The sequence below is a fragment of the Pipistrellus hanaki genome (assembly GCF_964339955.1).
Source record: "Pipistrellus hanaki genome assembly, chromosome: 6".
In the NCBI taxonomy this organism is placed as follows: domain Eukaryota; kingdom Metazoa; phylum Chordata; class Mammalia; order Chiroptera; family Vespertilionidae; genus Pipistrellus; species Pipistrellus hanaki.
The window spans coordinates 72,229,955-72,255,820 of NC_140508.1; the positions used below are offsets into that span (position 1 = coordinate 72,229,955).

At 50.0% G+C, this 25,866-nt stretch overlaps 1 protein-coding gene across 2 annotated transcripts in view; it reads left to right on the forward strand.

Annotated features, from left to right (window-relative positions):
- MYO5B (myosin VB) overlaps window positions 1-25,866 on the forward strand; it is a 189,222-nt gene that overhangs the window by 65,061 nt on the left and 98,295 nt on the right. For both annotated transcript variants that reach the window (XM_084888914.1, XM_084888915.1), the window contains exons 2-4: window positions 6,259-6,369; window positions 12,299-12,470; window positions 14,249-14,393. In XM_084888914.1, the coding sequence (XP_084745040.1) occupies window positions 6,259-6,369; window positions 12,299-12,470; window positions 14,249-14,393 (428 nt within the window). The remainder of the gene's footprint in view (window positions 1-6,258; window positions 6,370-12,298; window positions 12,471-14,248; window positions 14,394-25,866) is intronic.

Here is a 25,866-nt window from a genome sequence, read left to right on the forward strand (position 1 = left end):
ATGGTTGTCTCCCTCTCCCTCATCCTTCCTCTCTGCAATCAATAAAAATATATTTTTAAAAAACAAACAAAAAAAAGAACATTGTTTTAGAACCCTGGCTTCTGAGGGTACATTCACATAGAGAAAGTCTGCATTCTAAACCCAGGTTGGTTTGAGTTCAGTTGCTGATGTTCTAGAGGTTCTGGGCTTTTCTCACCTTGCCTGCTCCATCTGGTGCAGAGTCCTGTTCAGTGACTAAATTGATATAAACTATCCACTCGTCTACCTTTTAATGTTTTTATTTTGCTACCTGGGTTCCCTTTACACCAAGCATGTCAAACTTGCGGCCTGCGGGTCCCATGCCTCGTGTTGTTTGGCCCGTGATAGCCTTTGAGTTTGACATGCTTGCTTTACACGGTGCTGGGCTGCAGGGGCAGGCTCCGAGAATAGCAGTGGTGACAAAGCTTTTGTGTGATTCTCAGAAGCTATACACACACTTGATACTCACCACCTGGCTGCTCATACGTTGTCTCTGGCTGCTTCTTGGTGAAGGACCAGGTGAGAATTCCTTGGTGAGGAATTAAGTCCTCGGCTGTGATGTGACATCGACCTGCCTTTTGAACTTAGCCCCAGCACACCTGCACAAAGTCCCAGGCTTCAACCCAGAGGACCCCGCCCTTTCCTGCCTGGAGGGTTAGCCCTTGTCCTGCGCTTGCTTCAGGTCACGTGGGTCAAGTCCTCTTTGGGGACTCCTCCGGGACTTCCAGCCGAAAGCCCTCCCCTTTGGTGTCTCTGAGGGCTGCCTCACTCCCCCCCCCCGCCCCCCCCCCGGATTTAATCCTGTGCCCATCTCCATTCACTCCATGTCCTGTCGGCCACTTACTTTTAATTGGTGTTTAATTCGCGTTTGCTTCTTCGTGCTTCGCTTACCGATGCTGCTGGCTCCCCAAGGGCAAACCACGCCTTAGAAGACTTCCTACCACAGTGCCGTCTTCTGCCCCCGGGAGGGGGAGGCTGTCTGGTTGGAATTTTTCTCCTCTGGTGCCCTTGCGCAGTAGGACAGGCAGTTCCTACAAAAGGGGAATCGGATGAAGGAAGTGGGCCTTCCTCCGAGAGCACGGGGCTTGTCCCGGGTCCCGGACCAGCCTGCAGACCACCAACTCCCGTTTCTAACGTTCGCTCAGCTTGTCCTCCCTGAACGCACACCGTGCGTGGTTTCCTGTCGTCACCTCCCTAAATTGTGCCGCTTTGTCACCGGCGTGCGATGCTCTCCAGACTTTGGGCTGGACCCCTGGAGCCTCGAGGAGCCTGGGCTGGACTGTGGCCTCCTCCTCAGCCCTCCCAGGCCACAGGCCAATGCTCAGTGCTGTTCAGCCTGTATTCTTCCTCTGACGGTCCCTGGTTATACACGTGCAGAGAGAGTGGGGCCACGTTTTGCCTGGGCCATCAGAGTGGCTTCAGTTCCCCGGGGGCTGAGAGCAGGGTTGGTTGGAGCCCGTGGGGAGGGTCAGAGGGAGTCCCTGCAGAATGGACAGGGCCTGGTGGTCCCCAGGAGACCCCAGTGACTTCTTGTGGGGACACAGGTGAGCAGGGGCAGTGTGCCTTGTCCAGCTGTGGGCTAGTGGACGCGAGGCTGGGCAGCACCGAGCGCCTGTGAAGCCCTGGAGTGTGGGGATGGGATGTCGGGACTCGGTGGGGAGAAATTTGCTGGCATTTTGGTGATCACCATCTCAGCTGTGAGGGGTGGCAAGCTGTTGTAACGTGATGCTGTTCTTCACCCTTCTGTCAGCAGTAAAAACAGGCTCTGAAGCGTGATACCAAAATACGAAGGTGCCATGTTAAACACAAACAGATGGTGAGTACAGCAGGAGAGGGGGGACCCATCAGTGGTCTATTTTAAACATCTAATTATTTATTACCAGGGAACTTTTCTCCTTTCACCCATTCCCTACTGGTTCCCAGGGCACTTAAAAAAAAAAAAAAAAAAAAAAAAGGTATAATTTTATTGATTTCAGAGAGGAAGGGAGTGGGAGAGAGAGAAACATCAATGATGAGAGAGAATCATTGGTCGGCCGCCTCCTGCACGCCCCTCCCGGGGATCAAGCCCACAACCTGACCATTTGCCCTGATCAGGAATCGCACCGTGATTTCCTGATTCATAGGTGAGCGCTCAACCGCTGAGCCACATCGGCCGGGCCACTTTAACTCCGGAGAGCAGTGGGCTCTGGGGCGCTGTTTCCCTCACCTGATAAAGGGTAGAGGTGCTGAGTGATACATGCAGGCGCCGTGTTCAGAGCTTCATTTAGTTCAGCAAACTCCCTGGGGAAACCCAGGCCTGGAGATTGTGAATGATTTTAAATTCATGGCCGTTCTGTGATTTTGACGCTGAGGGAGGCCCATGCCTCTCTCGCTCCCCGCTCCCGTAACCTGCTTACCAGACCAGCATACCTTGCACACCAAGACGCAGTCGCCTCTGCGGGACCGGCCTAGGTCCACGTTCTCGGTCATCTTGGACGGAGTAAAGGTGACCCCGCCTGTGTACTGAAGCGGGGTGATTGCTTCCCTTCCTTTGGTTCGTTTTTGTTTAAGGTGGGCCCTGCCCGGACTGCTCACCTTTGCTGGAGGTGTTGCCGATGTGGCTGTGGGATGTCTCCCCAGGCTCTCGTCTGTGCCGCGCGGGGTCTCCGCACAGGCCTGGGGAAGGACAGAGCCGTGGGCCTGGGCGCGTCCCTGTGTTCACACCTGCGTGGTTCTGGAAGGATGCGGTGTTGCTCAGGCTTTGCCCGGGAATCAGAGTGATGGAGCACCTTGCCTGGGTTCCTATTTTAAGACCTGGAATGCACATTTATTTCCATACCCACCATTAATCCACGAAAGCCTTTGCCAAAAGCTTATTGGTGATCTAGCGCAGCGTTTTTCAACTGCTGTTCCGCGGCACACTAGTGTGCCGCGAGATGTTGCCTGGTGTGCCGTAGGTGCAGACAAGACAAGAATTTTATAATTTTTCACTATTTTGTTTACTTAATATTTCATAATAAAGTAATTATAAAATACTTTCTTTGTGTTTATTTGATTCCTATTCAAGAGAATTACTTTATATATAGTCAATATAGGCACAGAGTTAAATTTTTTAACATTTTCTAATGGTGGTGTGCCTCGTGATTTTTTTCATGAAACAAGTGTGCCTTTGCCCAAAAAAAGGTTGAAAAACACTGATCTAGCGTGTCAGCCATTTGTATGGAAGTGAGGGTTTTGTTGGCGATGGGTCTTTCTCAGGTTGCCTCAGAGTTTTTGAGTTCCTCTGTACTTAAAAAGTTTCCAGATTAAAGGTGTTTCATAGCCCTTGCTGGTTTGGGTCAGTGGATAGAGTGTCGGCATGGGGACTGAAGGGTCCTGGGTTCGATTCCGGTCAAGGGCACATGCCCAGATTGCAGGCTCGATCCCCAGTAGAGGGCGTGCAGGAGGCAGCCAATCAACGATTCTCTCTTGTCATTGGTGTTTCTAACTCTCCCTCTCCCTTCCTCTCTGAAATCAATAAAAATGCATATATTGTAAGAAGAGTTCTATAGTTCCTAGAACGCGCTGTGCTTTGCTGGGTAAGGAGGAGAGCACCAGCAAGGCTGAGCCCTCCTGGCCACCTGCCCTCCCGGGCCCCTGTGTAAACAGTGGCAGGGAGAGCCTGGACCTTTCAGAGCAGCTCGCTCACCTGGTGCTGATGCTGCTCAGGTGAGTGGGGGAGGCGGCAAGCAGAGGCCTCCATCCCCACATCCAAAATGAGCCGCGGCAAGGGCCTGCCATTGACAAGTTCAAGGGGGGGTGCAGGTGATCCCCATTTCTGTACCCCCTCTTCCATTGGTTTTCATGGCGGCTGCTGGGGGGAGGGAAGTTTTAGGCTGAGAAGAGGAACCCTCATCCTCTTTAGCGCGTCTCCTTGAGCTGCGTCCTTGCCCTCCCACCACATCCTCCTGGAAAGAGCCATAAAGGGTCCGTGCGACACCGGCCACATGTCCTTCCCTCTTTTCTAAAACCCTCCCAAGTCTTCCTGGTTAGTAACTAGAGGGTCGGGCCAGCAGTTCTTTCAAACCACAGAGCCACCTTCCAAAGGGACCTGAAGCGACATTTCAGCATAAACCTACATCCGAGTCGGTCGCTAACACAGGATCACCTGGCGTGGAGGAGATGAGGAGTTAGCCGTGATCATCCGAGACAACCTATGGCTCCCCGACGGCACATCTGTTCGATATTAAACTGGGTAGAGCTCTCCAAAGAATGATTCCGCTCCACACCGGCAGGCTGCCTTATTGATCAAGGCTACCCAAACAAGAAATTTTAAAAATAGGTGACAGCTGAGACCAGTTTGGCTCAGTGGATAGAGCGTCAGCCTGCTGATTGAAAGGTCCCAGGTTCAATTCCGGTCAAGGGGATGTACCTTGGTTGCGGGCACATTCCCAGGAGGGGTTGTACAAGAGGCAGCTGATTGATGTTTCTCTCTCATCGATGTTCCTGACTCCCTCTCCCTCTCTCTTCCTCTCTCTGGAAAGTCAATAAAATATATTTAAAAAATAAATAAACAAACAAACAAACAAATAAATAAAATAAAAATAGGTGACATTTCCATAACATAAAATGGACTATTTAAAGTGAACAGTCCACTGGCATTTAAAAGAGGGTTGTGTACCCACCCCCTTTATCTAGTTAAAAACATTTTCATGTCCCTGAGGGAACCCCTTCCCTCCAGATTCTTTCCGTCTCCACTGTCCGGATAACGCCTTGCTTCCCCCAGCCTTCACTGGCTCTGTGGTGCCGGCCCTCCCCTCTCTCAGTCAGTTCTCTTGGCTGCTTACCTTGCACTGAGCACGTTCCCCCCTGGCTCTGGGTTCCAGAGGCCACGAATCTTTGTGGTAGGGGTGGGGGTGGGGATGGGGGTGGGGGTGGGGGAGGAGGAGAGAGGCGGTGGGGGTTGTTTGCAAAGGCAGCTCGTAAAGCCAAGTTTGGTTATGGTTAGAATTGCCCTTGGACGTCCTGTAAATTGCTCATCAAGCGTGGCCTGCATACCGCTGGGTAAACAGCTCTGCTCAGTCACTCGTAGGCACGTTCAGCTGAGAATCCACGACGTAGGAGGACGGTGGGAGGCAGGCAGGGGACCGGAAGCTGAGGGGGCCTGCCTGCAGATGTCACCCATGGGCACTCTCACCGCACAGGGGCTATTTTATCCTCGAGCAGCAAGAAGCTGCTGTCATCGCAACACGTAGCCCACGTACGCGTCTCTATGGTGGACACGGAGGCGACGAGGCAGCAGCTGGCACACAGGGGGCACCTGTCAGATGCCCACGGGATTGAGTCTAAAGCTTGCTTAGTCATATCCGTTGTACACCATCCTTTAAAAAGTTATAGGAGAGTCAAAACCGGTTTGGCTCAGTGGATAGAGCGTCGGCCTACAGACTGAAAGGTCCCAGGTTTGATTCCGGTCAAGGGCATGTACCTTGGTTGCGGGCACATCCCCAGTAGGGGGTGTGCAAGAGGCAGCTGATCAATGTTTCTAACTCTCTATCCCTCTCCCTTCCTCTCTGTATAAAATCAATAAAATATATTTTAAAAAAAAAAAGTTATAGGAGAAGTTGGCCGTCTGCTTCCTCTCTTTCTGAGTCTGCACTAACTGTTGTTGCCGCCCCTCTTGTCTTGCCCTCCCGCCGCTGAAGAGCTGCTGCTCTCGTGAGGAAACAGACACATCACGCCTCAGGGTGCATTTTTAGGTGAATTACCTGCCCATCTAGGTTACGCATGCAGAAAGGTCAGAGGATAGATCTCCGTGTTTGTATTGGATTACAGGGTGCTTATCACAAGATGTGTTATGCATAAACAGGGTGCCCAGCGATGCCCATTCTCTCCTTACCGATCCCTCCGACTACCAGAGCAGAGATTCCCAAGCTCTGGAGATTTGCTGGGTTTTTCACGTGTAGTTTCGTTGTTTGCGGGGCACTGCTGTTCTGTACGACCTTTGGAGAGGATGGCGCAAAACTCTGGGCAAAATCAAAGCCGAAGACCGGCTTTCGGTCTCCCTGGTGGAATCCTGCTTTCCCTGGCCTGTGAGATCCTCTTAGGACCTGGAGGCTGCCCTCTGCTCCCTGTGACCACGCTGGATCTCCCGGGTCCTGAAAGGAGAGGGAGGAACTGTGTCCCCCGGCTTCGGTTCTCCTGGGGCCCCGGAGACAGCGGCGCGTGATGAGATGCCTGAAAGCTTCGCTGTGCGTCTGAGTTCCTTCCGTTTGACTCTTTCAGAACACAAGGGTCTGGATCCCTGACCCTGAGGACGTGTGGCGCCCGGCCGAGCTGACCAGGGACTACAAGGAGGGGGACAGGAGCCTCCAGCTCAGACTGGAAGATGACACCGTAAGTGCGGGTCCAGGGGCAGGCCTGCCGGGTCCGCTGAGCAGGACTGGGCGGTACCTGTGGGCTTGGGTTTCTCCTGCAGGAGGGGCTTCCGAACCCTGGGCATCTTGCCCGTCGCTGTGGATGATAAACCGGGAAACTGGTCCGTGGGTGCCACCTAACGTACATGTCGCTGGGGTCAGCCGCTGGGAGGTCGCTGGTGGCCGAGGCCAGACTCCTTTCTCAGTGGAGTGGAGGGATGGGGTGTCCTCGGTAGAGAGGCAATCCTGGGAGGAGACAGGGTGGCTGCTGCACGGAGACAGTGCATGGTGCCGTGGTGGGCGCACCGGCCTGCACGCCCCCCTGTCTGGGTTGGGATCCCTGCATGGCCATCCTTAGCTTGGCACCGGGAGCAGATCAGCACTCTCTGTGCCTGTTACTCCGTCTGGGGTAGTTTGCCTCGGGCACGCGGAGGATAAGATGAGTTACAGAGTGACCCGGGGTAGAGCCTGGCGCCTGGGCACTCGGCATGTGTTGGCTGTGCCCCGAGATGTCTTCCTCATGAGTTGGCTTTTGGGTGGCTCCGCTGGAAAGGAAGACAGGTAGTGACCGTGAAACCCTGTTCTCCTGCGTCTGCTTCCGTGTCTCTTTCCGTGAGCCTCTGTGACCAGCCTCCTCTGTGATGTGGGCGTGTCACAGCTGTTTGAAAGCTCGCTCTGTGCTGGGTTCAGGGGTGCACGGGGGGGGGGGTTGGTTGGGGGCCTGCCCTTCCAGGGAGCAGCTCAATGTCAGAGCGTGTTCTGCTGTGTGAGCACGAACACGTGTGGCAAAGTGGCAGGAGTCCCAGGCGCAGTAGACGAGGTGCAGGAGGGAATCCACAGGAGCGAGCCTGCTGCGTGGGATGTTGGGGGGTGGGGAGGGAAGCCAGCCATTGAAGGTTCAGGTGCCGTGGGCCCAGGCAGGCGTGTGTGCCGTGCCCCGAGGCCTCCTTGTGTCCCTCGGGTGTGTTGAAGGGAAGGAAAGGCCGGTGCCCCTGGTGGGACCCATGGAGAAGGGGCCAGTGGTGGGCAGGGTGCAGACAGAGGCCACTTGTGCAAGGTCTGCAGTGGGGAGCCTGGGAGGAAGCAGGTTTTGAGCGAAGTGTCAGAACGTGGGTTGAGGGTGAAGGCTGCGGAGCAGGCATTGCATGGAGGACAGCGAGAGGGGCGTTTGCCTCTATCTGAGCTGCAGGAGCACTAAGTGTGTACCCATCCTTAGCCCTTGACCATTCCCTCTCTCACTGTGTTGCCTTCATTCAAGCCTTTGGGTCCTGTCTTTCTACTTCGTTAATGACCCCCTTGAGAAACGCATGGACCGTGGCTTGGGCTTTGCTGATATGGTATCTGCTGTGGTTGGTGATTAACTCGTTGGTTAGTGGGAAGCGTGACCATCTCCCCCCACTCACTTGGGTTCTGTATCCAGCTGAGCGTGTGCCTTGGTGAGGCTGGCACAGGGAGTTTGTTGGCAGATGTTGACTCTGAGGTGTGCACACTCCCTCCCCTCCCCTCGGCTCTGCCAGCCTCCTCTTCATTTGGAATCGAGAAACAAAATTCCCAGCAGATGGAACCGTGTTTACCACGTTGAATACTTCCCACCCCACGCCCCGCCCGAGACAAAGTGAAATTAGTGCACCCACTCGAATGGTGTATCCTCGCCAACAGATTTCATTTCAGTTGCTCTTTTCAGTGGGTGGGTGTTTGGGAAGAGTGGTACGGAGGGAGTGAGGAGCGATCCACGTGGCCAAAACCAAGCCGATGTGTGCTCCCCAGCCGCAAACAAGGTCTGCCTGCGGGGACGGTGTCTTCTCCTTCTCTCCGCAGCCGGGATGGGTGCACGGCATGGAGGTGTGCTGGCCCAGAGCACAGGACTCTGTTTTCCATCCGGCTCTCACATCTCAGTGGCGGGGAGAAAAGAGTAGTTTCCTCATTCTTTGCCCGGAGGGGAGTGGAACTCTGCTGGCAGGCCTCCTCTCTCCTGCCCCACCCCCTACAAACTGCCAGGCTCCTGCCCCCTGGTGGCAGGGATAACTTCCCCGTTTCCCTGGCTTCCCATTTCATTCTGTAGCCGCTATCCAGCAGCCCGCTGGATGGCGAGGACACCCTGTACGCAAGGGGCCCTGACTGAGTGAGAGAAAGCCGGGAACACAGGAACGTTAAAAAGGGGAGCGTGCTCTACCCATGTCTTGGCACATCCAAGCCACGTCTGAGGGCACTGACGTTGCAGTGCAGCTATCACCACCGTCCGTCTCCAGGTGCATGTCTGTCATCGGCCTGTTCCCTGCTGTGTCCATGATCCTGGTCTGGGGTGGGGGAGGAGGCTGGGGTCCATTCCATGTGGGTGACTGAGCATTAACTTTGTGATGTGGTAGCACCCAGTCTTTTTTTCCACCTCCAAAGGCCCAGCTACTATGGAGTGGAGTCTTTTGTGCCAGAAAGCTCATGGTCCCTGATCACATCATAAGCACGTAGATTTCGAATAAAACCTTGTGGGCGGTCCATGTTCGACCCTTGTGGCAGCGCTAGAATCCAATTCCTGTTAAAGGAGAAGGCCCCGCCGCCCCTCTCGGTGTGGGCACGCCCCGGAGCCCGTGGCTTTGCATGCTGAGCTTGCAGTTCTGCCCTTTTCTGCTGCTCTGGGCATTTTTGCTCCTTATCCATTTCCCCGTAACCAATACCGCTGGCTTATTTGTGGGCCGTGTTTTCACAGAACTGCATATGTGCATCCCTCTGCATACTTGCTGGAGAGTCTTTTGAAGGGAGATTCATCTGACAAAAGATGGGACGCCAGCATTTCTGCCTCAGGGTTTGCAGGCTCTGGGCTCAGGGCCCGCTTTCTAATCTGAAAGCTGGAGTTGGCTGGGTGACCTCTGCGGCCCCGCTAATGGCTGTTTCCTGTGCCTCTTCCCCACGGTGTGTGTGTGGGGGGAGCAATTGGGGGGAGCCACTCAGAGATGCAGAGCAGATGTGCTCCTAGAGAGGAGGGGGAAGGAGGAGGGGTTGGTCTATTGGGAAGTCGGAGGCTCAGGGAGGTCTGTGGTACCTCCCAGTGGCACCCCTACTCAGCAGGAGGTGAAGGGGCCAGCCACTCTAGAATTTAATGAGATAAAGATAAACTCTCAACACTCCCATTACCCTTAGTTTCCCGTCTTTTTGGAAGTTCTGTCTGCATCATGTTCATACAGTTGTTTGCTTGTCTCCTGTACAGAGTTAAGGTTGATATAAATAAAGGAGCTTTGCACAGAAAGAAAGGAGCCTTGATTAATATCTATTGGGTGTCCCCAAAAATGTATACACACCTTGATTTTTTTTTTTTTTTTTTTTTTTTTTTTTTGTCAATACCTGTTTTCAAACTGATAACCGTTCTGGTCCAGGCGCTGCTGATAACACGAAGCAACAGAATCACAAACATCAAGAATCATTTCATTCGGTATTCGTGTGCCCTCAATTTGTCAACTGTTACTGGTTTTGTGCCGTAAACTTTATCTTTTATGTATCCCCTTAAAAAAGTCTAGTGGATAAATGTTCTTTGTTCAAAGATTAGTCTGGCTTCACCCATTATTTCAGAACAGTTAAACCTGAAAAGGAATGAAAATTAAGTGAGTTATCATCTATTAAAGTGTGTATACATTTGGGGTGTGTGTGTACTGTGTGTTGTGTGTGTGTGTGTGTTGTATTCTATGCACAATTTTCTGTTGGGGTGTTGGTTTTCTCTCTGATTTCCTAAAACATTTTGGATTTTAGGATTATTAATTTTGTCATATAATGCACAATTGCTGTCCCCTTCTCCCATTTTACTCTGCATATGGTATGTTTTATGGTGGCTTTAAAGTTCTAGGCAAATTATAGTCTAGCTTTTGCATTGATCTTTAAAAGTTGCAATTCTTTTTAAAACTTTTACAGATATTTGCCCATATTTTCTTATTGGTTTTGTTTTCCTTTCTGGTTTTTAATTTTCATGTGTTCTCTCTGAAATCTATTTTGGTATAAGGGAGTTAGACTAGAACCCTGGCCCAATATTTTTTGTCGGTGGCTGCTAGTTTACTACTCTTATTTGAAAAAGTCCTTTTAATCATTTATTTGCAATCTTTATTTTATTTTATTTTTTTATTTTTAAAAAATATATTTTATTGATTTTGTACAGAGAGGAAGAGAGAGAGATAGAGAGTTAGAAACATCGATGAGAGAGAGTCATCGATCAGCCGCCTCTTGCACACCCCCTACTGGGGATATGCCCGCAACCAAGGTACATGCCCTTGACCGGAATCGAACCCGGGTCCCTTCAGTCCCCAGGCCGACACTCTATCCATTGAGCCAAACTGGTCTCGGCTCTTTTTTTTTTTTTTAAAGCCTGAGCAGTTAATGTTATCACTTTACTCAGTTCTTTTTTTTTTTTTTTTTTAATTTAAATATATTTTATTGATTTTTTTACAGAGAGGAAGGGAGAGAGATAGAGAGCTAGAAATGTCGATGAGAGAGAAACATCGACCAGCTGCCTCTTGCATCCCCCCCCACCCCCACCGGGGATGTGCCCGCAACCAATGTACATGCCCTTGTCCGGAATCGAGCCTGGGACCTTTCAGTCCGCAGACCGACGCTCTACCGCTGAGCCAAACTGGTTTCAGCTTATTTGCAATCTTGATGTTATCATGAATAAATTTTCCCTAAGTGCTTGCATTTATTCTGGATCTGCTATTCCATTCCACTCATTTGCCTAGATTAGCCCTAGTATCATGGCACTTTAATTGTGGGCTTTATTAATATACCTTAGGATCTGGTCCAAGTCCCTCTAAGAGTGGGATAGGAGGGGGCATTAGTCTGTATATTCTCTCAGAATTTGACTGTTATTTTAGCAACTTGAGGCTATGTCCATAAAATACCATGAAAGGCTTGTACAGAATAGTGATTCTCAAAATAATGAACCACGTGTGTCAGAACTAATAGGGGATTTTTTAAAAATTCAGGTTCCTGGGCCCCACCCAGAACTCCTGAATTTAAGTTGTATTTGGGAAACTGTTTTTATAAGCTCTCAGATGATTCTTAAGAGGACTATAAGAAACTTACACTTAGATAAAACAGTAGTTAAATTCTTGCTGTTTAAAAACATCGCCACCATTTTTTAAAGGAATTATATATACATATATATTTGTGCACATGTAATCGGGGTTATAATTATATCCTGTCAGTCAACTTATGAAGTCCATGTGCTAAGTGCTGGGGTTTTTGTCCCAGCTTTAAGAAGGGCTCAGCAATCTGGAGGAAGGGGCTGATGCATAGATTCAATAAGGAGTCCAAAGACAAAAGATAATTTTGAAAGGCATTGGGGGTCAGAGGAGCTTCAGCTAAAGGAACTGTCTAAGGACCCTGTGCTATTTATTAACACAATTTGTCCGAAGGCAAGGTGATGATAATACACTTCAAAGGGTAAGGTATACAGAAGCATTGTCAGTTTGGGGAATAGCCTACAGCTGTTCAGGTGTTTAGCCAACAGGAGGCAATAACATGTAGATTTAAAATGCTCAGAACTGTCTGGCAGCAAGCAATAATATTCAGGTTTGGGGAAATGCCCTTCAGCCATCTTAGATGATTCAGCCCTGCTGGCATGCTGGAATTGGCTTTTGGCAGCTAAGAGCACAAGGGTATACTCATACTCAACCTGGTTGTGCTTCCCAATTTCTCGTGTCATTCAGTCTCTTACCTGATACCCTGGGATTATGTCATCAGCAGATTTTCCACCTGGGCTGGTGTCTTGTCCAACACAGGTATTTTGTTCAGTGTGCCTTTCTTTAAAACATGTTCTTTATCTTCATCACTTGTGATCACGCTAGGATAGTAGTCCCAGGCAATAATGCAGAAATTGGATGTGGGCTGCTTGCTTCATCACCTGCCTTTTTGTGTCTGTTCCTTCCATTTAGGTTCAGGAATACCCCATTGATACCCAAAGCAAGCAGCTGCCCTTCCTGCGGAACCCCGACATCTTGGTGGGCGAAAATGACCTCACGGCCCTCAGTTATCTCCATGAGCCTGCCGTTCTGCATAACTTGAAGGTCCGTTTCCTGGAGTCCAACCACATCTACACGTACTGTGGTAAGTGGGGGCATCTCCTGGGTGCGTGCCTTTGAAAGTGCTCACAACCTCCAGGTTTTCCGTGTGAAACTCCAGTGGTTAAGAGTCTATTGTCACTCTCATTTTAATAATAAGCACCTCCCATCGGAGATCCTGCGAAGGTTTGCAGGCAGTGTGGATCGGGCTTCGTTAGGCTGCCTTACTTCTCTGTGGGGTGACTGGTGTGAACCCCAGCTCTCCCAGCGAGAAGGGCCCATGCTGTGTGGTCTGACTGGCTTGGGCACAGCCTGGAGTCTTAAGAGAATGTTGTCCTGGCTCGGGCGTCTCTCTCACCACCAAGCGCACCCCCATGTCTGTACCTGGCTTATTTTTTGGTGAAAGGGCCACCTGTTTCTCTGACCCTCTCACTGGTCCAGGTAACAACACGTGGCATGACGGACATTTGTCAGGTTCATGGACAGAAGCCATGACAAATGCATCCACCTGAAAGCCCTGGAATTCTCTCATACTTGTTTTTCTGGAAATCTCTCAGCTTCCCACATTCTAAACGTCGGTCCCTCTTTGCAGAGTATGGTTCAGTGGTGTGGTGGAGACAGGAGCCCCGTAAGCTGTTGCTGGAGGGACAGACATTTTATTTGAGGAGGCTGAGGCGTCAGGCTGAGAGCTGCCTCGTGGGGCTGTCTGGGTGGTGCCTCAGAGCCTGGTCTGTGACCAGGGAGGGTGGGGGGGCAGTGCAGGGGGGACTGCAGGGCACGAGGGACCTGCTCACCATGATCCTCCACGTTGGTCTGGAATCGATCCCTTAGTTACTAAGTCAGAGTGAGCTCTCCTGCCAGCTTCCAGAGGCGGCAAATAGCGGGTTTATTTCGGCACTTGTGAGGTAGTTTTGCAAAAGCTCCTTCATCCGAATTGCAAGTGGGAGTTTATTTGAAAGGAACCATCAGTTACTAGAGCCTTCCATAAGTGTTCTTATTAACAAGATTGAAAAAAATCTCTCCTTTTAGGAGAACATGACAAATGACCATGAGCTTCACTTTTTATTTTTATTATTTAAAGTATTGACAGTATTACAGATGTCCCCCTTTTTACCCTCCTTTCCTCCCCTGCACCCCCCCCAGGCCTCTGCCCCACCCCCCAGGCCTTTGCTACATTATTGTTTGTGTCCATGGGCTATGGACATACGCATATAAGTTCTTTGATCAGCTTCACTCTTTAAAATAATATATACTTTTATTGCTTTCAGAGAGGAAGGGAGAGGGAGATAGAAATGTCAGTGATGAGAATCATTGATTGCCTGCCTCCTGCATGCCCTCTACAACCTTGGAATGTGCCCTTGACCAGAATCGGACCCTTAGTCCGCAGGCTAACTCTCTACCCACTGAGCCAAACCAGCCAGGGCTCAGCTTCACTCTGTAAAAGCATTCCCTCTAAGAGAGGTCCTGGTGTCTGTACGTATCCAGATTCTTCAGCTGTGCAGAGTGGCTGGTGCAGCACAGAATTCAACTCAGTAAGCAGCACTCATTTCTGCCCTGGAGGCAGCTGAGACATTTTAGGAAAATGAGTGACCTCAGAGTATCATTTCACATCTGAGCTGAATACCACATGGGAGGGTTTTATACAACGCTGCTAGCCAGCACCTGGTAAATACACAGATACGCCTTGACTTAGTTGAGTGATTGGTTAGGACCCATTCTGTGACCCACTTACCCTGGAGAGTTGGTGGATGTGAGCTGGGGTCTTCCGTAGCGGGTGCTGGGGGCGCTTGTGCTCCAGAATCTGATTGCACTGCCTGTTTGCAGGTATCGTGCTTGTTGCCATTAATCCTTATGAACAGCTGCCAATCTATGGACAAGATGTCATCTATGCCTACAGCGGCCAAAACATGGGCGACATGGACCCCCACATCTTTGCTGTGGCAGAAGAAGCCTACAAGCAGATGGCCCGGTAAGAGCCACCTCAGCCCAGAAGTCTTCCTGGGTCGCTGGGGAGATGGGGGCAGACTTTGCTGCTTTAGCTCAAGGCTGGGGATGGTGGTTCCAGAGCGGAGGAAACATCTTTGAAACAAAACCAGCCCAGGTCCTACTTCTTACCACGTCTCCTCATGTCTTCATCGTATCCCTGTGAGCCCGAGCCTCGGCTTGGAGGGCGGTGGCTCCTGAGACTGACCTCATTGTTTGAGCAATGCAGTGAATGCCTGGTATTTCGTCTCTTTGACTTCGCTTTGGCCCTCCCTCCTCCACTCCTGATGTGATGAATCCATGTTATAGCGTCACCGTTCCCTTTACAGATCTCACTGAGGCCTCTCTTTCGAAGGAACCAGGACGCTTTGGCAAATTCTTGAGATGACAAGCATTTGGGGCTGAAATAGAAATTTCAAATTGGTAGTCATGCATAGTGGTTTCAGGTTTTTCACCTGGAAGTGGAAAAAAGAAGTAGATCTCACTTTTGCTCTTTTTCCCTCCCTGTCTTTGAAGGATAAGTACAGGTTATTTCCTCAGAAGATGGGCTAGGTCAGTGGTCGGCAAACTCATTAGTCAACAGAGCCAAATATCAACAGTACAACAATTAAAATTTCTTTTTAGAGCCAAAAACCGACTTCTGCGCATGGGCCACGAAGTTTCAATCGCACTGTATGTGCGCACCTGCACGTAGTATTTTATGGAAGAGCCACACTCAAGGGGCCAAAGAGCCTCATGTGGCTCGAGAGCCGCAGTTTGCCAACCACTGGGCTAGGTGGTTGTATTATGGTTCTCTAGAGAAACGGAACCAATGTGAAGTGAGTGTGTGTGTGTGTGTGTGTGTGTGTGTGTGTGTGTGTGTAGAGAGAGAGAGAGAGAGAGAGATGGAGGATTTTTATTTCAAGGAATTGGCTCACGGATTGCAGGTTAGAGAAAAGAGTTAATGTTGCATTTTAAGATGGAATGCAATCTACTGGCAGAGTTCTCTCTTTGGAAGAGGTAAAAATTTTTCTCATATGACCTTCAACTGATTGAATGAGGCTCACCCACATTAGGGAGGGTAACCCGCTTTACTCAAAGTCTACTAATTTAAATGTTAATCTCACCTAAAAAATCCTGCACAGCAGTATCTGGACTAGTGTTTGACCAAATGCCTGGGTACCATGTCCTAGCCAAATTGACACACAAAATTCACTACCACAGTGTTGGTCTTTGAACTCTTCAGACATAATGCAGGGAAAGACAGTTTTATCAACGTTTCTGTGGAAATGCATATTCTAGTTAACACTAAAATGCTGTATCCTCTCAGCCAGATCTTCCTTTCCACCTCTGGAGAATACCTGCGGAGCCAGCAGCATTCGTAGAAAAGTCCTTGGGAGGGAGCTGGGGTTCGCCTAGGGCCTACGCTAATTTAGGGTGAGGAACAACAGGAGAATCCCAAACAGAAGTCTGTTTACTCAGTGAGTTTTCAAGTATAATTTTCATCCAGTTGAAAATTCCCACAAGGGGAAATTGTTCTATAGGCTTTCTTACTGATTTATAATTTTTTATTGCTGACTGTGAAGATGAGCATATAAAAAGTTGGCTTTATTATAGTCATCCAGTGACCATATTCAAAATAAGCTGTAATTAGGGAACTAAACAATTTAATAAATACAATGATCTGTAACCATTTCATTTCTCCAAAACGTGGTACGAGACTGTGGAGCTAACATGGTTGCAACTGTTGGCCTCTTGACTACCATGAGAAGTATATCAATGTGCTATCAGAGCTTGACTAGGAGTCACTTAGCTTGGTGTGTACTGATCCACACCTCCTAACTGAAAGGTTGGTTCAAGGTCACATCCTGCAGAGAGAAGAATGAGTCAGAGTGTGTTGTAGCCCACTCCTGTTTTACTGTTGGAGGTCAAGTGTATGGCACCGCGGAGGGAGACCCGGGGTCTCACCGAACTTCTGTGCCTTGGGAGAATCTCTTAAGCTGAGTCTTCATTTGCTTCTTGTGAAGACAACCTTCGTCCCTCCTTCACGGGGTGGTTTTTTATCTGAAACAGAAGGCGAGGGTGGCTTGGTTCTCATGACTTTCTACCCTGTTAACGCTCTGGCAGCTCTCTAAGACTTGTCCTCTCAAGGATGCTATTGATATTTGATTGCTTTGCATCCCATTCTCACTTCTTAGCCAGTTGCACTTGGATGGATCAGAAGTTGCATTTCTAAATCAAAGACTTCCTGAGATGCCTCTGTAGCTTTGAGAATCCCCTTGCCTCCAGCTTTATGCACATTATAGGTCCTTTTGACTAGATGACCCCATTCTTCCCTTCCGTGCCTGAAGCTGGGGCCATGGTTACGCTACACGTGGGCTGCTTCACTTTTTTGGGGTCCTTATTCTCACCCATTAGAAGGAAGGGGGCGATGGCATCCAGGGTGGTGGTGATCTGGCCTTGCTTAGGGCAATGCACTGATGAATAAGGGGTTTGGATGTTCAAGTTGAAGCAGAATTTGCTCCTTATGGGTTTCCTTTAAGGTTTTAAAGTTTATACTCCTTTTACCTGCTGAGTCCCACGGTGTAGCCAAATAATTTCGCTGAAATTCTTGAGCCGTTTTTACTCACGAATGTGCATTGGAAGCATAAGGCCAGCACACGCGGCCACAGGAGAGAGCTATTTTTGAATGTTCTGTTGTCAGCAGCTCAGGGCTTCTGTTATTGATCTGAGAGCTGCCTTAGGTTAGGCGAATCCCTGCTGTGCAGAGAAAGAGGAGACCACCACTCAGATGCGGGGAAAGTTCTTGCTGCATTTCCAGCATGGACCTTCTCTGTCAATGTCGAATACGAGGCCACATTCCTGTAGCAATACTTGCCGACTGCCTGTTGTGCTCTTCCTGACTCATCAGTAGTTATTGAAATAATTATGTGATATGAGTAGCCACAGCCCAGGACAGCACACTTTGAATCTGAGCCTCTGGAACAGCTGGGTGAAATAAAGGGTGTGAGAAGAGAAAGCTAATGATTTCCTGTCTTTGGAGGCTATGACTCAATTGGCCTTGGACTCAGCAGTTCTTTCTTGATTCACTGGGGACTGGATTATCTTTCTTGAAATGCTCACAGGGCACTCTCCATCCCTTGAGGCTGAATGTGGGTGAGTGGGTGCAGAGGGTGAGGGGGAGGATGGGGACTCTGGAGCTCAAGGGGATACAGGCCTTCCTCCCCATCCTGAGAGTTCACACAGGCCCCGCTGTGCTGGAGGCAAGGAAGAGGGCATGTCATAGGAGGGCATGTCACAGGAGGATGTGCTCACTGTCCATAGCCCTGTTGGACTCACCAAGTCTAGATGAGGAAAAAGTGATGCCATCGTGAAGAAGAATGAAACATCAAATCCACGAACCTGTCCTTTGCATAAGAACCTGTAGTTCCTTGTGAGACTGGAGGCTGACCTCCCCTGCTTGGCTATCGACGTCTGCTCCTCCCTCCCAGTCTGAGATCCGAAATGCTCTCTCCCTCATTTTCACCTGCCCTGCCTCCAGCCTCGGCTCCTGCATTTACTTCTACCAGTGAACACGTGTGAAGCACCAGTCATCTGGCAGGCGCCTCCCTGAATGAACACAGAAACGTAAGACCCCTCCCATGTCTTAAGGAGCTCGCCGTCTGGCTGAAGAGAGAAACACCTACGTAGGCCCAACACCTGGGCCTGCAGGATTTGTACATGGAAGCCAGGCCCAGGGTCATTTGAATTGAGTTGGGGGACGAGATTGTCGCAGATGGTCCAGGAAAACAGGAGTTAAGCTGGATCTCGGTGAATTGGTAAGATGCACAGAGGGAGAAGGCGGCATAGGTGGGATAGCGATCATGACCCTAGCATCGGGATCAGAAGGCATGGCCAGACTGCTTTATGTTCACTGGGATGTCTGGAATGGAAAAGAGATAAAAACAAGTGTTGGCAAGGACATGGAGATGTCAGAAACCTCATACCCTGGCTCGTGGGAATAGAAAGTGGTGTGGCTGCTTCGTAAAGTAGCCTGGCAGTTCTTCAAAAGGCTAAGCATAGAGCCACCACACTGCCCAGCAATGCCACTCTTGAATATTATATGTATCCAAAAGAAATGAAAACATAAGTTCGGGCAAAAATGTATTCACAGATACTCATAGCAGCCAAATATGAATTTGCTAATATTTCACAATAGCCAAAGATGAAAACAATCTAAATACCCACCAAGTGTTGGATAAACAACACATGGTATGCTTGTTCAGTAGAATATTATTTAGCTATAAGAAAGGAACACAGTGCTGATGCGTGCTACCACATGGATGCACCTTGGAAGCATTTTGCTCAGTGGAAGGAAGAACCCAGACACAAAAGAACACTTTTGGGATGGGCAAAGTAGGGTAACAGTTGTGAGTACCCCAAACACAGTTTACTCTTGATATTATTTTTTCGTTATTGTAGTATTTGTACAGTATTACAACTGTAAGCCTACTTTGGCCCACCCCCTGTCTGGTAAGACTCCATTGATATGAAATGTCCAGAACAAGCAAAATCTATACAGACAGAAGGTGGATTAGTGGCTGCCTAGGGCTGGAGGTTTGAGGGGAAGCAGAGAGTGATCGCTTATGGATATGTTTTTGTTTTTGTTTTGGAGGGAAGGGGATGAAAATATTTTAAAACTGATTGTGGTGATGGCTGCACAGCTCTGCAAATGTGCCAATACCCTTTGAATTGCATGCTTTAAAATGGGCGATGGGTGTGTTCTGTGAATTAGAGCCCAAGGAAGCTATTATACCCAGAAGGGCATGGTCAGGGAACAGCACCCAGGGGAGGTTAACTCCCTGGGGAGCAGGTCTGGAGGAGGGTCCTGGACATGCAGTGACAGACCAGGTGGCCAGACTGTGGAGGCCTGTGAAGGGTGGGTGAACTTTGGGAGAAAAGCATCTTTTGTTAACAGGTACAAAGATGGTCCAACGAGTTCAGAAAACCCTGGATTAATCGAATGAAACAGCTTTCTTAAGGTGGGGCCTCTCTGAGCAGGCATGTTGACGTGCGGTCTGAGTCTCCAAGGAGGGGGTGCATGGTGCCGGGTTTGCAGAGCATATTTATACACAAACTGTCCAGGGATCACCTCCATGGGCGAATGTTCCCTGCAGCACTCACTGGGAAACGCTGGCCCGGAGGAACGGAAACATCTCGGAACCTATCAGATAAAGACACGGGGATGCGCCGAGAACACTCTTTCTCTGATGGGCCCTGTTTCATAACGAGCTTTTCCTTCTCCGCATTCCTGTGCCGCTGACAGGATGAGGACATTTCAGGAGAAGCTTAGATGCTGGAGGAGATAACTCGTCTGTTGTAGACGAGGCCTGTGTGATGAATGAGAGGGAATGAGGGACCGGTGTGAGGCCGGGTGGCGCGTGGGGTGTTCTGTGCCTGTGTCACCAGCATGGTCCTCGGGGCACCTGATGGGCGTTCCAGGAAGAGTAAGTAGAAAGGCTCAGCACATTAGTGCACTTAGTTTTTAAAACCACCAGGTGAGGTGGGTTATCCCCTCCTCCCCCCTACAGGTGAGGCTAGAGACTTAAGGATGTTGAACAATTCTCCAGGCTGGCATTCAGGTTGTCAATTCCACTCATTTCCTCATCCTTAGACTCTCTCCCTCCTGTTTATGCAAGTGAAATGTTTCTAGTGTTTGGGGAGTCCCTCTTTACTATGAATCTGATTTCCATACTGTTCCCGGAAGGCCTTCAAATTCTCTCCAAACTATGCACTTGTGGGGACCCAACCAGGGTTCAGGAATGACACCCCCTTTCCCTCAAGTGGCTCCTCCCCATTCCAGGAACGGGCCACCCACGCAGGTCTTTCTGTCTGCTGCCAGCCCATTGCTACAGGTGTGCCTGACCTCCTGCCCCTCCCCCGTTTCCCAGGCAACCACTGGCCCGTCTTCCACTATTAGTCACAGTTTGCAGCACAGCAGAGCCAGATGGAAATGTGTGCGTTCAGTTACCTTGACTGCCTGAGTAAACACGTTTGCTTTGCAGCATCCCCACTCTCCTTCAAGAAAAATAACAGCTCAAAAAAGGAATCAGACCTGGGCAGCCCAATGAGGCCAGAAAAAATGCACCAAAACTCTGGCCTCACTGTGGAATCTGAGACTCTGTCAACCACCGAGGGGCACAGTCTGCTGCTGGCCCGCATGGCGCCCCAGGTCCCCGGGCCTCTCTGTTCTTGGGAAGACAACCTGGACCGGCAGCAGCCACTGAAGGAGGCAGGGTTGCTTCTCAGCACACAGTCTGAATCTGTCTTCATCCACTTACCATCTTCACTTGGGGAAGGAAAGCCTAGAGAGCAGTGAACATTGAGGGTGCTTCATTGGATGCCATTGGCCGAATGATAGGACCACAGGCAGGGTCAGGAATCAGCGATTTGCTGAATGTTTACAGTACGGTGACCAGACGTCCTGCTTTTGGTGGGACAGTCTCGATTTTTAACAATTTGTCCCGTGTCCCTCGGCGTTTTAAAATCGGGACTTTTTTTTAAAACGCCGAGGGACACGGGACAAATTGTTAAAAATCGGGACTGTCCCACCAAAAGCGGGACGTCTGGTCACCTTAGTTTACAATCCATTCTGGAACCAAGGCTTCAGGCAGCCCTGGGTTAATTCTCACCTGAGTCAACCCTGACTTTCGGATGAAGTTCTGTTTCCTTTCTGTTCATTGTGATTGCACATCAGGACCAGGTTGCTTTAGGACGCAGGTCAAGAGGTGCTTGAGATGTGTCTATACACAGGAACGCCTTCTCATTTCCTCTCTGACATGGTCTTTTACCTCACATTCCTAGAGCATGCCCCAAGGCATTCCCCTTTGCTCACGGAGTGCTGGCTCACTGTGCTCGACACCTGTACCTCCTGGTCCCTGCCCACCTCGCTCTCCTCCCCCTGCCCTCTCGCCCAGCATGCCAGCACTCACCCGTCACCCTCCTCAGACGGCCTCTAGTGCTGAGGTCTGTGGTGTCATTTTGGTCCTTTATAATCTCTTAGATCCTTTATAGAGCATTCTCTATATTTCTACCCATTATGTTTAAAATTCTAGTTTTATGGGGTTTTTATTATTGTTGTTTTGGTTAACTCTCACCTAAGGATATATTTTTTATTGACTCTTAGAACAGAAGGGAGGGAGAGAGGGAGGAAAAGAGATGGGGGGTAGGGGGGAGATAGAAACATCTTAGAAACATCCATCTAAGTGAGAGAAACATATTGATTGGTTGCCTCTGACACACACCCCAATCAGGGCCAGGGATCGAACCCACAACCAGATATACACCCCTGACCAGGAGTCAAACACGTGACCCTTTGGTCGAAGGCTGGCACTCTATCCACTGAGCTACACTGTCCAGGTTTCATAATTTCTGAGTTTCATAATTTTCTGAGAGTAGCGGAAAGTGTTTCATTATACAGGGAATGTCACTCATGGCATCCCTATATGAAAAGACACTGGTACATATACATTGTCATCTTTTAAAATGGTGAGGTCAGAAAGGCATAGGCCTGGACCATGGCTCGGTCTAACCTCCCGGACACGCAGAGGTCGTGAATGTCACTAAGGATCGTTCTCTGCAGTGCACCCAGCGCGGTGTGACGTCCCACATCACAGTCGCAGGGTTGAAGGAGACCGGTTTATCCACAGTGACTCTCTTGCACCTGGGGAGTCGCAGCCGGTTAAGAAGTCGGAAGCCTACAGTCAGCTGGTGGAGATGGGGTGTGCCGTAAGAATGCGGGGACACCATGTCCTTTGGGGGCTGCCTGACCATCCCCAGGACAGGTAACTGTCTTGCAAATGGGGTCCCTTCTTAGCAGCTTCCATGGTCAGGGACTTCTCTGATACACAGTGCTCTGTGAGGTCTCCGCTTGCTTTCACCCGCGGGTCTGCGCCCCGTCCCGCGCAGCCGTACAGAACCCGGGCGTCTTCTCACACCGGCGGGCTTACTGGCCTGTGTCCTCTCCCCAGTGGTCACCCTAGGACACAGCTGGTCTCTGATTTCGGGGGTCGCTGAACGTCGGTCTGCCAGGTGAGGTGCAGAGCTACTTTCTCGTGCAGGACTTCTGTGAGAAGAGCCTGGAATTGCACTGATTTCTGGCACTGATTTCATGTTGTTGACTGTTACCAAGTTTGCAAGCTGTCACATTCCTCCTCCCCTCACCCCCACCCACATATGCACAGGCGCTATTTATTATGACTTTAATGAGGTTTAATGTACCAGCAATCAACTGCATGTTTAAGCTGCACTTCACGCATTGGATGGCACATACAATTGGACACACTTGGACATATGGACACACCTGCGAAACCCCCGCACAGGGCAGGTAGTGAACATTTCACAAACGCCCCCAAGTTTTCCTGTCTCTTTGCAATCCGCCCCCCCTCCCCCCCCACACACACACCAGGTACCACCGATCTGCTTTCTGTCACTGTAAATTGGAGCTGCTTTAAGATGTATCGCCCTCCTTCTGCGCTTGCACCATCCGTTTTTTTTACGTGCCAAGCGGGACTAACAGGTATGGGTGTTCAATCTCACCTTTAGTCCCCGTGTTCCACCAGGGCAGTACGTGTATCTTTTTGATTCCTGATTTTTGTACCTGATGTATCAGGTTCCCTGGTTGATGCAGTGTGTGCCTTTAACAAATCTGTTACTCGTGCAAATTTAATAAACTGTTGCCTGTCTTGTCCATGAAGTGTTCGTGTAGATGGATGTTGGTAACATGTGAGCACAGTTCTTTCCCCAGGTACTAATAACTTACTAACCTGATAGAACTAAAAACGTAGCCAGGCACTTGCCTGTATTGTGCAACCCTGTTACACCTGTGCACACTGGGTTGGCCAGCATGGCTTTTGGGGTGCCCATTCTGAGGAGGTGGCCTGCATGGACCCCAGCCCCACTGCTTCCTTCTCCCGGAGGTGGAAGACACCTCCATACATCTACAAGATGGAATACTACGCTGTGGTAAAAAGGAACAAACTCCTGCCATTTGCAACAGCATGGATGGAACTGGAGAGCATTATGCTAAGTGAAATAAGCCAGTCAGAGAAAGATAAATATCAAATGACCTTACTCATTTGTGGATTATAATGAACAACATAAACTGGTGAACAAGAACAGACCCAGAGACAGAGAAGCACTGATCAGACCATCAAACCTCAGAGGGAAGGTATGGGTGGGTGGGGGTAAGGGGGAGAGATCAACCAAAGGACTTGTATGCATGCATATAAGCCTAACCAACGGACACAGACACCAGGGGGGTGAGGGCATGAGTTGGCGGGGGGGGATGAGGGGATAAGGACACATATGTAACACCTTAATAAATAATTTTTTTAAAAAAAAGACACCTCCATGTCCTTGAATGAAACAAGAGGATGCCCTTTCCTCCTCGGGTTATGGTAAGAAATAAACAGGGTCACGTGTGTGAGGCGCCGGGCGGAGAGTCTGCGCTGGGCAGTGCCCAGGGGACCGCCCGCCGTTCTCCGTACACAGCCTTGTGCCGATGTCAGAGTCAGGCTTGTCCCCTTCGTGGGTTTCGTTTGGAATTCCTAGTGATGGTGACACGTGAATAGGTTTCGTTTTCAAGGTGTCCGAAGTAATTTTCAGCGGAAAAAGATAATACATTGTGAAGCCTGGCAGGGTGAGCTGGCATTTCTAGTTACATCGGAGTCTTGCCTTTCACGCCATGTTAGCCGCTCTTCCCGTTTGAACTGCGAGTTTTTATATTTAGACCCCGGAAGGCAGCGAGGCTGTGAATGGCCCGACATGGTGCCTGAGTTTAGCGGGGAAGGAAGATGCGAGGAGATGGGGCGGCTTGGTGCCCAGGGACAGGGCGGCCTGGGTTCTCAGGACACGGCTCTGTGACCTTGGCAAGTTCCTGAGGTCAGCCCCACTGGGCACCAGCGTCTGTGTCTGTGAAACGGGGGCAGATACAATCTGACTCAGAAGGCTGTGAGAATTCAGTGAGCTGATGAGTGAAAGATGCTGAGGAGGACTGGCACAGGGTAGCTGTCCAGTTACGTGTCTGATGCAGTGGTGGTGGGAGTGGTGATGCTGACTTGGTAAGTCATAGGTGATATTTATCACGGATTTCACAGGGACCCAAGGGAAGGCGCTGGAAGAAGGACCCAAAACGGAATGGGGCTCTCTTCCCAGGCCGCCCTCCGAGGACAGTCCAGGGGCAATCGGAACGCGTGCGGAAGGCAGTTTCACGTGGTTAGCAAGTTCCTTTCAGCTGTTGTACGGTCTGCGTTTGAAAGGAGAATCATAGATGGTTATAGATGGTTGTTAGTCTATCCAGAGGGAACATGGCATCAACTGTATGATGTCTAAAATCCCTCATTGTCCGATGCAGAAACCAGTGAGGAGCAGAGAGAGGTTTTGATCAAGGCAAGGAGTCCCGGAAGTTGAAAGCGTGGTTAGAAGGGGGAGTTCCTTCGGTGTCAGTAGATGCCTGGCCTCTCCTGCCATGATTCTCAATCGTGGATGCCCAGTGAGCAGGAACACTTGAGCTACTCACGTCCAGGGGCTGAGTCTATCCTATGGGGCCCAGGTGCCGATAGGTATTAATTCCTGGTGCCGTCTGTGGGAGGCAGAGAGAGGGCTTCCTGAAACCATCCGTGGGACCCAGGAAATGCACTGGGTCTTTGCCAAGAGCAGGGCCCTGGGAAGTGAGGGCCTCTTCCGTGAGGACTCCTGTGGCTGAGAGAGCCCGCGTCTGCCTCCCACGGGACCACAGTGGGCGCGTTCAAAAGCAAGTGCTTTCTGAGCGTGCCTGGCTCCCGCCTGCTAGGGATCGATGGTGTGGGAAGCCAGAGGAGGGGCACGCGCGGCCAAAAGATGACAGAAATTAATTCAGTCCTCTCAGTTCCCAGAACCGGAGAACAAAACGCTGCAGGATCGATAGCCTGCTCTAAAAAAGATGTCCTTTTTAGTTAAAAAGGGAATTAACTTCTTGAGAAAAGCAATACCGAGAGTGCTTAGAAGGATGGGATGTCTTTTTAGACAGTGCCTTCCACTGAGGAGCAGAGCGAGAGGAGCAGGGGGAAGCCCTCGCACCCAACAACTTCTCCGATGAGTCACCTCGCCAGTTGAGAATAGCTGTGCCTCCCACCTCACGTGTGCTGGGAGGCCATTGGGAACAGAGGACTATAGGGGTAGGAACTAGTTAGAGTCTAGCTGAATTTAGTTTAAATCTCCGGTACCAATCTTTATTTAAGACATTGAGGATCAATATAGAGGGTGGGGTGAAAGATGCTTTGTAATTGTTCATATGGAAAATAATAGTATAATTCATGAATAATCGTACAAGAATAAGTTGTGTTTTGTTTACTCACACTAAACACCTGCTTTTCCCCACCCTGTATTCCCACTCTGGTTGGTTCTGCTTCTCCTCTGGGTCACTGGACCCCTGAAGTTTTACTCCTTATGTCAGTGGTCGG